The sequence below is a fragment of the Cervus canadensis genome, chromosome 16, assembly GCF_019320065.1.
Source record: "Cervus canadensis isolate Bull #8, Minnesota chromosome 16, ASM1932006v1, whole genome shotgun sequence".
Classification (NCBI taxonomy): domain Eukaryota; kingdom Metazoa; phylum Chordata; class Mammalia; order Artiodactyla; family Cervidae; genus Cervus; species Cervus canadensis.
The window spans coordinates 35,871,175-35,883,704 of record NC_057401.1 but is presented as its reverse complement, the minus strand read 5'-3'; the positions used below and the strand labels follow the sequence as shown (position 1 = coordinate 35,883,704).

At 41.1% G+C, this 12,530-nt stretch overlaps 1 protein-coding gene and 1 long non-coding RNA gene across 3 annotated transcripts in view; one reads left to right on the top strand and one right to left on the bottom strand.

The window, feature by feature from the left end:
• The window catches only part of LOC122454214, a 47,945-nt gene extending 47,043 nt beyond the window's left edge, over window positions 1-902 (bottom strand). For both annotated transcript variants that reach the window (XR_006273344.1, XR_006273343.1), the window contains exon 1: window positions 687-902. This is a non-coding gene — a long non-coding RNA (uncharacterized LOC122454214). The remainder of the gene's footprint in view (window positions 1-686) is intronic.
• The window catches only part of SLC1A3 (solute carrier family 1 member 3), a 79,256-nt gene continuing 67,319 nt past the window's right edge, over window positions 594-12,530 (top strand). Inside the window, exons 1-2 of the mRNA XM_043488511.1 lie at window positions 594-749; window positions 2,338-2,609. Of these exons, the coding sequence (XP_043344446.1) occupies window positions 2,429-2,609 (181 nt within the window). The 5' untranslated portion in view covers window positions 594-749; window positions 2,338-2,428. The remainder of the gene's footprint in view (window positions 750-2,337; window positions 2,610-12,530) is intronic.

Sequence of the window (12,530 nt, the reverse complement as noted above, 5' to 3'; positions counted from 1 at the left end):
GGTCTCTTTGTGTTTCTTACCTTTTTAAATCTTTGCCATCAGACAATTTGAGCTAAATTAGATTTGCTATAATAGAGTTTTAACTGCTAAAATAGAGACATGTCTCATCTTGTGTTTTGAGTAAGTTTAGTCAAGTTTAGAGCATTATAGCATTTTTTCCCTCCATGCTTGATTGCCTTCTGGGTCTTCCCAAGAAATGTCAGTTATTTCCCCAATTCTAAAAAGAGGGACTCTATCATAATAGCGTACAACCAGGCAAAAGAGCACACTCGTGTTTCCTTAAGGGGAGGAAACAGCAACAATGTGAGATAATTAAATTTAGCTCCAGAAATCTCTTCTTTGAAACGTTCTAATCAAGACTTCAAGCTTTCTGAGTGTGTGCGCGCTTTATTCTCCGAGTCTTCCTGGTCCCGGTTTTGCATTTCTAATGAAAGTGAACTGACAAAGCGGCAAAGTGGTCTAAGGAGCAAAACAAAGCCAACAAGCAGGCTTCTGGTGCGCCAAGATTAATCAATATTCCAGAAACCTCGGGTTTCTCCCCTCCTTCCCTGTGGTGTTTTCATTTTTCCCCACTCCCCCTTTCCCGGGCACAGACTCCGCCCCTTTTCTTAAGTTGCCCCGATAGTAATTTGCAGTTTCAGAGCACATGCACCCCTCGCTCGCTGCGTTCTGTTGCTCCGCCGTACCTGCTGCGAATTCACCTTGTCATTGCCTGGGGTATCTTCCACCCGTTACAAAATCCGAAAAAGGTAAGTCTGACGTCCTGTATTCCTGCTGGGCTTAATTTCTCATTCCATTTCTCTGCCCCTGTATTTTGTTTCCCAAGCAGAAGAGTAGCGAGAGTAAAAGCTAGCCATTTTGCTAGATAAAGTCCATGTTAGTGATTTAATCAAGGAGCGTGTGGTGTCTATTTACGCCGCGTCCTCTCTTAATTTGGAGTTGAGTCATTCAGGGTGGATTGGGGGCAGATTGTGGTTCCGGCGCTAGAAAAGAACCAAGGCTGAGCTGGTCTGTTTTAAAAGTGACTGGTAAGGGGAATGAGAGATCAGTAGGGGGAAAAAAACTGATCTCTCGCGTCTCCTCTGCTTTACTTCTCCCTAAACGTTTAATCTGCGATGAAGTCTTGAACGACCTGTACGTCTTATTAGCACTGACCCCAACCTGTAGTTTTATTTAAAAGTCAAAGCTGTTAGGTTCGTTTCCCCCACCCGCCCCGCATTTGAATTTGCCGAAAGCTTCCGAGGAGTCCCTCGCTTTCTACTCACTTCCCCCACGGGCGCACACGCTGGCTGTTCGCCAGATACACACGTCCCCAGGCACCGCTGCTTTTTACTTGGATTTATCGTGGGAAAGGTTATGGATTAGAAATCTTGTTAAACAGCAGGAGGAATTTCTTGATCTTTCAAAAGAGCTGATTTCTACCAAGGGGAAGATTTGAATAACCTAGGAGCACTTTAAAGAAACCAGAAACCACGCTAGCTGTAATGTTTGGAATGAAAATTGGACTCATCTCTTCATCTGTTCCAGAAATCCTAAATTTTAAAATACAGAGAAGTGGGCGATAGTTTCCTCAGAAGACTTCAGCATGTTTGCCACAAAGATAAATGCTACTTTGTACTTCTACTTGTGACAGAAATGTAAATGAATTATGATTTCAGATCATTTATAAATATGCCCAGCCCACTTTGCTCATTTTGTGAAAAAAACTAAAAAGTTGCCATGTGAAAGAGTCATTCTTTCTCAGGGCCTGTGGGTACTTGTGTTCTTTTCATAAGCATATTTACTATTGGATGTTATCATGACTTTTTTCTTAATGAAGAAAATAGTTACTTTAATATATGTAACAGAAACCTCTGACTGAAATCTCAACATCTTAATTCATTTTATTGAGCTGGTTATGCCCTTGCCATGTATACGACATAAGCCATTAAGTATAGTTATTGAGTGTTTCCCGTGCATTTAATTCAGTTGGACATTTATTGAGGGTGAACCCTGTTGTAAGGCGCCCAGCTGGGTTCCAGGGGATCGGGTTGGGGTAGGGGTTTCTCCGTCACACCCAGCTCTGATGAGCCCTTTTATAGCTTCACTGGAGAAGGAAGGGCAATTTTTAAAAAATGTAACACAAGTTCCTGCTCATATATTCTGGATTTATGCACATGTCTCACACGTGGTTCAGTAAAATATCCACATTTGAGCCCTGAGGTCTGGCATTGCCGCTCTCCAGTCCTTGATTCCTAGTGCGATCATGCAGTTTGCCAACAGCTTCCCCTGGTGTGAGGCAGCCCTGATTTTTCACCCCTGGAGGCTGTAACTCTTGTCTCTTTCTCTCCCATCTAGTTGTGTTCTTTAACACCAAAGAGGACTGGCTTTCTGGGGCTGATTCCGTGACATTGACGTTCAAAGCAGAGACACTCTAGAGAAGTAAAATATGACGAAAAGCAATGGAGAAGAGGCCAGGTTGGGAGGCAGGATGGAGAGATTCCAGCAAGGGGTCCGTAAACGCACACTCTTGGCCAAGAAGAAAGTGCAGAACATCACAAAGGAGGACGTTAAAAGTTACCTATTTCGGAATGCATTTGTGCTGCTCACAGTCACTGCAGTCATTGTGGGTAAGTCATTTGATAACAAAACCCCCTTCCAAAATTAAAAAAAAACAACTGGATCTTGTTTCTCTGGGGCATCTGACTGCCTGGGAAAATTATCTGATGAACTGATTGTAGGTATTCAAAAGGACCGCCCAGGCTTTCCTCTGAACTTGAAGATTCCTTTTTTTCCCCTTTACATGACAGTCTGTTGGCACGTTTGGAACTTTCGTAAACATGTGGGAATCTGAAGAAGCATCCTTAGGCATTATGCAAATCAATTGATTGTGTGGAGAAGGGAAATAAATCAAATGTTTTTCCATCTCATGTAAGAATAAAAGAGGATAATTTAATCATTAGGCCTGAGCGGTCAAATAACAATAATAACAAGCAAGCACAGTAGATCTGGCCAAAATGTGATCATCATACAATGTAACTTTCACTTAAAACTAATTTACACAATTAGTATACCCAAAATGAGACACAGGTCCCTGATAGTAATTATATTCTAACTGAAGCTGAGTATCAACTCTTAGACTTAGAGGTGGAATCTTTTTTTTTTGCACTCTCTCTCATCCAGGGACTGGGAAAGGTAAATTTCAGAAAATGTTAACACAGATCTCTCATTCATTCATTGCCTCTAAAGTGCCTGACGTAAATGGCTATAACTCTTTTGAAACATTTTAGCCTCTTGCTAATTTAGCATTGTTGACAGCAATCTGTACAAATAAGAATTATTGCTTTGTTTGATTTATTGTTATCTGAAATTACAGTTCATTACTTGTGAGTAGCATTAATCTTCCTTTAAAATGTAGTTGAAGAAACTCCTTACTTGGGATTTTTGACTGAACCAATATAAAAGTTCTTAGGCTAGTAAACAGATAAGCCAATGCCATGTTGTTTAAAAAAAAACAAAACAGAACAAAAATCAAAGATTAAATCTGCCACCAAAAAAGGCTTTAATCTCTAACTTGAAGTTTGCTAAAATCTCCATCAAATGTAAGAGGTAATGACGAAACAACTAAGAAAATTCGGTAGCATGTAAATATAATTGTAACTTTGTCTCCCAAAATGGGATTCTTAGATCACAGACAGATAGGAATATAGCAGAAGAGTAGTTTGTCACAAGACTTCAGATACATTCCATTTCAACATCATTGGCTCCTTCTAGTAACTGTTGTTGATTAATGACTGTTCAATTAACTCTAGAGACGTGCCAAGGGAAAGTGTCTTGATTAACCAGGAGAAGTAATGGCTTTCTTTAGGTTGCCAGGTTTGAGTACCTTCCTGGAAGAAGTATCTCAGTGCTGTGTCACTGTCTTGGAAGCTGATGTAAAATACATTATTCTCAACGAATTACAGTCATTGTCAAGCCAACTAATAGCTGCATAATACTAACAGTGAACGTTTATACAGCACTATGCCAGCTACTTTCTAGGTGTTTTGCTTATATTAGCTCACTTAATCTTTAAACAAACCTATGAAGACCATGGATAGGTATGATTACTCTGATCTTCATTTTATAGTTGAGGAGACTGAGCATGAACAGATCAAGCAACTTGGCCAACATCACACAACTAATAAATGTTAGAGCTGGAAGTGAAACTCAGGCTGTCTAGAGCCAGAGGTGATTTCTCTTAACTACTCTGCCATCTTGCCTCTCTGCTCTCCCAGCTAGTTTATATCTCATGAGAGTTGCCAAGAAGAAAATGCTGCCATGCCTCGGTAGAAGCCAGTTACCAAGCAATGCTAGATGCATTCACATAGCCTTGTCATTTTGCTATATGATTTACTCAGTTAAATTCAGCAGAAAACGTATAATTCTCCTACAGATGGTTAAGCTGCATCCCTATCATTAATTTAACAAATACCCATTTATTTTGTAACTCTATCCATATAATAATAGAGCTTAGTGATACTGGTGTATGTTTGGAAAAGATGTAGAAACACTGATTCAAAATGGTGTTCTAAACACAAGAGTTCAATTTCTAGGACAGAAGTGTTTCATTTAAAGAATAGAGAAATAAAAAGTGATAAAAACCTGAGCATGGAAAGCAGATTGATGAGGAAGGCAGTTCTTAAGTGACTAAAAAGAAATAACATCTCTAATAGAAGGAAGATAATCCCAAATTTAAGAGTCCATTTTCTCTTTGAGTTCTGGGATCATTTCCTAGTCCAATGAGTCGTTCCTACAATTTGTGAGATTTGTGATGAGTTGGCTGAGCTGGGGTAGATAGCTTGGCAGGTTGCCCTCGGTGTTGGCTTTACTAATGGAAACTGAGGAGGTAGAAGTAAGGAGAAGAAGGCACTAACAAAGAAACAAATAGAAAGAGCTCATTGACAGTCAGAGAGACCACTGAGTCTACACCAAAGACTTGGAATCTCAATTTAGTAACAAACAGATTTAGGAAAGAAGGAAGAAGCTTCGGTTATCTCTTGGTGCCTCTTCCATTGAGTGAAAACATGAACTAAGCTTGTCACTGGTACATGTCTACATCAACCTTAAAGAAATATTAGGAAAAGGACATGTCTGTTCATGTCTTCTCAAATTTATTTGCTGCAGCGTAAGAAAAGACTGGGAAGTTGCTAGGAAGAAAGAAGAAAATAATTTCTTTCCCCAAAGATGAAATGAGACAAAAGAACTATAGCTATTACTTAGTTTTCGAATTCTTAGGTTTTGATCGCTTTTACTAAGAAAGACTGTAAAAACCTACATATTGGGGTGAACTTTTTATTCCAATCTATTTTCTTTATCTTTTTACAATAAAGTAAATTTTCATTTAGTGTGTGGAAATAAAAACTAGAAAAAGAGAGGAAGAGTAGAGATATGTAAATCCATATACTCAAAAAAGTAGAGAATTGTAAATATTAATATTTCCATAGCAGTTCTTCTACAAACACAGGCATAGAACTACATGAACAATTGGATGTCATTTCTATGCAATAATATTTTTACTGTCATTTCTAAGTGATATCAAAAGTCTGAAAATGCCAGGTTGCAAAGCCCATGTAATAGGAACAGGTTAGCAACCTAAGAGAAGGCAGTGCCAAGTGCTGGATGTCTGTAAGATAGTTCATCATGAAAGCATTAGATGAAGTGTGTTCCCGGGCTATTGCAGACAACTGTCTGAAAAAAGCCATACTGAGAAAGTGCTTACTGTTCTTCTTTCTCCAGGAAGCATTTTCTCATTTTCAACTGTGGTCAGTTGTGTTAGAGTGACCTCAGACATCTCCCTGAAAGAAAGGAAAATCCTTTGTCATGGTCAAGTAACAGAATGTTACTCATTTCATGTGCAGGGAATGAAGAGAAAATAAAAGTGAAATCTCAGGCCAAAGAATTATGAAGAAATGGGTCTTAAGGTCAACTTCAAGGGGAAGGAATCTTTAAATAGAGTTGCAGAGAATTAGATGGTGGTTTTACCTGAGGAAGTTCACAAATACAGCACCTACCACCTTTTTTGCTGTTGGTCTTAAGATAGACACACACACACACACAACGTTAATGTTTAGGCTATTCTTTATGTGGCTTTGAGAGAAATTGGTGACTTTTTAAGGAAAAAAACCTGCTGACTGAATGTGTATAAAACATTTCCCACCATTCCCTGATACTCTTTGGCAATAAATTTTAATTGCACTAAAATTGAGTGCAGTTCAATAATATCTCTGAAAGGATGTGCAAGAAATGAGCCATCATGACTGCCTCTTGGGGTAGAATTTGGATAGCTGGTGAGTAGGATGGAAGGAATGTTACTTTATCCTAAATAAGTTTTTGTATAGTTTAAATGCTTTAAGGGCTGATTAGTTCAGTTAGCTATGGCATGATGCTAATAAATGCTTTATACCACATTCACACATTACCCACTGTGATCTATTATTTGCTAAATAAATAAGTTAATTTTTTTTAAAGATTCAGTGTTATTCAGTGATTTAACAAATATTGGATATTGTGTATCTGGCCCTGTGCTTTGAGATGAGGCATCTCTGCCCTCCGGTCATTTAGTAGAAAAGATGGATAAAACATGAGATGACAAAGTGATAAACAGGGTTCAGATATTGTAATAGATATTGTGGCAGATATTGTAGCATTCTTTAAAATGAGATCATATTTGTATATACAGTGCTGTATCATACATGAGGTCTTCCTGTGTTGGTACTTTAGAGATTCTGCTGTATTATTAACAACCACACTTGGAGCCCTAGATGTGCCATGTGGAATAATTTTTTTTAAACTGTGGCTTTTGATGAAGGCTAGATCTGGGTTCATATGCCAACTGTACTTAATCACTGTGTGAACCTAAATACAGCGTTTAGCTATTCTGAAGTTTCAGTTTCCTCATCTATCGTTATATGTATAACACATATTGTGGACACTTACATGGTGCCAAGCAGTGCTACAGTAAGCCAGGGAGGGAGGTATCTTTATTCTCATTTCATAGATGAGGAAACTGAAGGTCAGCCACAGTTGATGCACTTTGATCGTGTTTCAAACCCACCCTTCTGTCTCCAAGTTCATATTCTTACCCACCACAGTGTTCTGGGTGCTCATCTCTGCTCTCAGGAAATGTTCATCCTTGTTTTATCACAACAGTTAGCTAAGGATGCGCACTGACACGTCAACACAAGGTGTGGAAAGGAGAGACTGAATCGACAGTTCAGAACAAGGGTCACGCTTGAATCCTCGTGGTTGATTACATGTGAGTTGACAGAGAAAGTGGACTGCAGGTGAATCGTCCGATTTCTGGTTTGGATGCCTGAGTGGTAATGGCGGAATACAGGAAGAAGATGGGGGAAATAATAAGTTGAGTTTTGGATATATTGAGTTTGAGATGCAGGCTGCCACTGCAGTGGAGATATAGTGCAAGAGGCTCATAGAGATTTGGATGGTAGCCTTACCATCTCCAGGCCCAGTGAAGACAGGCTCTGTCTTTGAAGGTAAATGAATAATGGTCAGTGAATCAGGTTATTCTACTACATAAGCTACTCTGTAGGTGAGTCTATTCTGAGAGCAGTGTTAACTCTAGGGCCTTTCTTTATGACTAGAAGCAGTAATCTCCCAGAAATGCTCTAGTGGTATTCTGAGCCTCGGACATGTAACACAATATCCAGCTGAGTCAGTTCAGCTCAACAGGTTCATCGATGCGGTGAACCATCAGCTGCTGCACTGAAGTGACAGGTCTTGGGACCAAAGTAGCCAACTATTTGAGTTAGTGGCCCCCCTGCTGACACCTTCCACCTTACTAAGAGAAGGGCATCTCCTCTCCGCTTGAACAACAGGAATCCAAAGAATGGTGAACGGATTTCTGTTTCCTTCACCACTTCCTGGAAAAGAGAAGAAGAGAGAGAGCTTCCGGAAGTTTCGGGGAGGGTGGCTCCCAAGGCAGGCCCTCCCTCCCCTGGTGTTACCAAAGCCCAGCTATTTGTGGTCACGCAACGGAGGCTCCCCGGGCAGAGGGCTGGAATGGAAGGGTTAGGCTTTCCGAGCTGAGAACCACAATGCCCTGTTCTAGAGAAATGACCCAGGGATTGAGTATTAGGGATTAGAGTCTGATTTTTTTTCCCTTTTTTTTAATCTGCTTTATCTTCTTCAGGGAACAGAACTACAGAAAACTTGTCAGGGACAGCAATAGCAAATAAGTGACTTGCGTTAGCTGACTTGATCCTAGCCCTCCTCCCACCCCACCTTCTCCGCAAGCGTTCCAGGGAGCTGCCTCCTGTCGTGGGGACAGAGTCCAGGACTGGAGAGGGGAGTGAATCAGAGCTATGGACTCTGGAGTCAGACACTTAGGTCTGTGTCCCACTTCTGCAACTGAGCCTGTTTCCTTGCTTGTAAAATAGAATAATTAAAACACCTCTCTGCCAAGATTTATATCCCAGTTCTGCCATTTACAATCGTGTAACCTTAAATCACTTCCTTAAATGCTTGGCAGGCAGAGTGTCTGTAGGAACTGTCCACGCTTTGCCTTTGGCTTCCCGTCTTTGCTATGGCATCAAGTGGAAATATGCACAGGTTTGATGATGCTATTTGGTCAGAGGATGGAGACCCAGGAATGGGTCTGGGAGCTGGAAGCAGAGAAGTCAGTCACCTGGTCTAGGTCTGGAAGTGGCTTCTGTTTCCTTGGCTAGAGAAAAGAGCCAAGAGAGTTGTAGGAAGAGACCTAATAGTTGTTAAGGCCTCTGAGAGCTGAGATGAAAGCCTCAGAGTAAGTGACACCATCCTTATCTGTCCCTTATCTACCTGGCCTCTTGGGTCAAAGCAGAAAGCAATCTCCAGGCAACCGCTATCACAACTCAGCTTGCTCAATGTAGGGAGCACCTGACAGCTGAGGTCCCTCTCAGGAAAATGGGAAGTTGCTGGAAAAGTGGTTTCAATAAATGTTGTAACATACTCAATAGCTCATTTTTGTTCCTAGCACTTGGGGGCCCATCAGAGAGTCCATCGTCTCCCTGATTTCTCCTTTTCTCCAGCATTTTGGTGTCTTCCTTGTTGTTTAGTCACTAAGTCATGTCCAACTCTTTTGCAACCCCATGGACTGTGGCCTGTCCAGATCCTCAGTCCATGGGATCTTCCAGGCAAGAATACTGGAGTGGATTGCCGTTTCCTCCAAGGGTTCTTCTTGACCCAAGGAGCAAACCATGTCTTCTTCATTGGCTGGCAGATTCTTTACCACTGAGCCACCAAGGAAGCCCATTTTTAGTGTCTACTCTTCATTAACTGTCACCCCCCATCGGAGTGGGGGCAGGAAAGATGAGGGGTTCTGGAAACTTGGAGAAACTGTTGCTGGTTTCTAACAGAGCTGGTAGAGGTTGTTTTGAAGTAGAGGTAAGGCTTAATGTTGTTCTAAGATTATCTCTAGGTTCTATTTTCTTTCTGTTAAATCAGATAATGAGAAAACTGAGCAGGCAATTTCAAATCTGTTTCTCTTAAAAGTAGGCCATCAAATAAGTAGGTATGTTCAGAACAATTACCTGCAATAATAATAGTACCTTCCATTTTTCTGTGTCACTTTACAGAGTACTTTCTCTTTGCCCTCTATAGCAATGTTAGTCCATGGCCAGTTCATCCCCTCTTCTGATTAGTATCTGGGAATGTCTGGAACACAGCTAAGAAAGTGCTAAGACTCTAAAGGTCCTGCTTACAGACCCTGCTGTGCCATCAGCTCCCCTTATGATTTTTAAAGATTTTTATTTATTCTATTTTTGGCGGTGCTTGGTCTTCATTGCTTCATGTGGCTACTCTAGTGGCAGGGTGCAGGCTTCTCATTGCAGTGCTCATCCTGCTGGGGAGCATGGACTTTAGACCTGTGGGCTCAGTAGTTGGGGCCCACAGGTTTGGTTGCTCTGTGGCATGTGGACTCCTCCCAGACCCGGGATCGAACCCATGTCCCCTGCATTGGCAGGAGATTCTTAACCACTGGACCACCAGGGAAGTCCTCCCTTTATGATTTAAGACAAATCTCTGGTCCTCACAAATTCTCATCATGCGTGCATGCTAAGTCACTTCAGTCATGTCCAACTCTTTGCGACCCTACGAACTGTAGCCTGCCAGGCTCCTCCATCCATGGAGATTCTCCAGGCAAGAATACTGGAGTGGGTTACCATGCCCTTCTCCAGTGGATCTTCCCCACCCAGGGATCGAAGCTGCATTTCTTACATCTCCTGCATTACCAGGTGGGTTCTTTACCCCTAGCACCACCATCAGCAAAATACATTTGGACTAATGTCTGCTGCCAGCTCCAAAATTCTGTCATATAAAGTCTAATTTGCCTTCCTCTAAAGCTATATATGAAATAAGATACAAGAGTGTTTGCAGCTCATGACGCTGTACCATTGCAGGGACCTTTTTCCTGAACTCATGATCTCCCAACCCATTTGAGCCAGTCTCTCTAAACTAACAAGCAGCTGCCTCCTCTTGCTTTGCATTCTTGGCTGTCAAGTTCCTGACTCTGGGTAATGGCCAGTGTTTCCTAAGCAATGTTCAAGGACACACGTGAGGCATACCTCTTCTGGAGTCACTTCCAACCTTCTGTCTTCTGCTGACCTATCATAGGTCCGAGAACAAAAATTTCGGGTCTCTGATTTTGCTGTAGAGTAAACAAGGTTGTGAAGAGCCTACACTGTTTGGAAGAGGCAACTGGAATTTCAGCCCCGTCTTTCCCGAGCTGTACATTCCAGGTGTTAGAGTTCTTGATATTTATGGAACACTGGGGTGGCATCATTCATCAGGTATTTGATCTGGCAGCGAGGTGAGCTGTATCATTGCTGTGAGATGTGGAAACACAGAGCGCACTCCAGCACACAAAGTATTGCCATTGTACTGACTGGGGATAAAAATTACGAGTTTTTTGTCAAGCTTCAGTGCAATCAAAGCAGCCCAGAGCAGATTCCCTAGACCAAGAATATTCCCATCACTAGGCCCAATCAAAAATGTGCTCAAATGGTTTTGAAAGCAAAAAGAAAAAAATAAAACCCCCAAAACTAGGTAAAGAAAGATACACCCTGGCTGAATTAAGGCAAGGTTTCCTCTTTGTAGCTTATCAAAGAGTTGAAGGTAAATTTAGGAGCAGCGAGTTGAAAGGCACACTTGAATTTTGAATTTCAAGACTGAGTCCCTGTCTCCTGAGAGGACAGCATCATTCTTCTTGGCCCCAAAGAGACTTCTCCAGTTCTCCAGCAATGATTCCAGGCCACACACTGCTGTCTCTTCTCAGAGAGAAAATAGCGGGCTATTAATGACAGACTTTCTATTCAGAATCTTGTAAGACGAAGCTCATTTGTCCCTAATGAGAGTAGAGATGGGCAATTACTGCCCTTCTCACCCTGAAAAGATGGCCTCTGCGTTTAGATCCATTGCATCTTTGCAAATTCCGTCTTTAAAGCAAGAAAGGCAAAACCCCAGAGATCCATGTGTTTGTTGCTGTCTTCTTCGTGTTGATGAACGTGAAGACAAAGACATCAAGAAAGAAATTATGTCTTTGAAGAGATGCCTATGACCCTAGTTGTTTTTTTTTTTTCTCTTATTTATTTACTTTTGTCTTAGATTTGCTTTTTTAAGGCAAAGAAAGCAGTCCTGTACTAAAACTGAGACTCAGTAAACTTGCCAGGGCTTTGTAATTTCTGGTATTGGGATGCTTTACACAGCATGGTGGATGAGGAGAGAGCATACCTTTGCTGAGTTGTTGAGTCTCTGAGTCTTCAGCTCTGGGGTACTTGTAACTCCAGCTAATTAGGTAAATCGGCACATGAGCCTCAGATGACTGAGTTCAAAGTTTTTTCAGAGTCATTTCCTTGTCTCCAGAAAAAGAGTCTTTTGGTCAGAAAGTGATCCACTCAACCATAAGTCTGAGCACAACTAGTGTCTCCTCTCTCCGTGACCCAAGTTAAGTAAATTCATTATTAAAACAGATTGAGGACAAGCCAACCCAGACCCAGAATGACTTTTTAGAAAGATCCGGGTATCTAGCAGAAAATACGTAAAATAGAATTCCATCAGATTGCTTTTTGTAGTTGTGGACCATTTTTGTGTGTGTATTTTGTTATTTAACTTATGAAATAAATCACACTGCCCCAAATCAAAAAGAACAGAAGTGAAATGAAAGTGCCACAGCCACCAAAACCCTCCCCCAGGGATCTAATTTGCTTTGTTATCAGTTTCCTCAGTGTATTTAGAGTGATTTTATGAGCATAAAAATAAATTCATATTGATTTTTTTTTTTTTGGTCTTTTCCAAATAGTAGCATAGTATATATAGCCCACTTCATACTTTGCTTTTTTTCACTTTGCAACATTCTTTGGATGTCATTCCTTACTGGCACATAAAGAGCCTCCATTCTCTCAGGCCTGCATTGTATGGGCAAATTATAATTTATTTAAACAATCCCCAATGTAAAGGTTGTTTCCAGCTCTTCGAAATCATTTTTCAAATGGTATAATGAATTATGTTGGATGAAA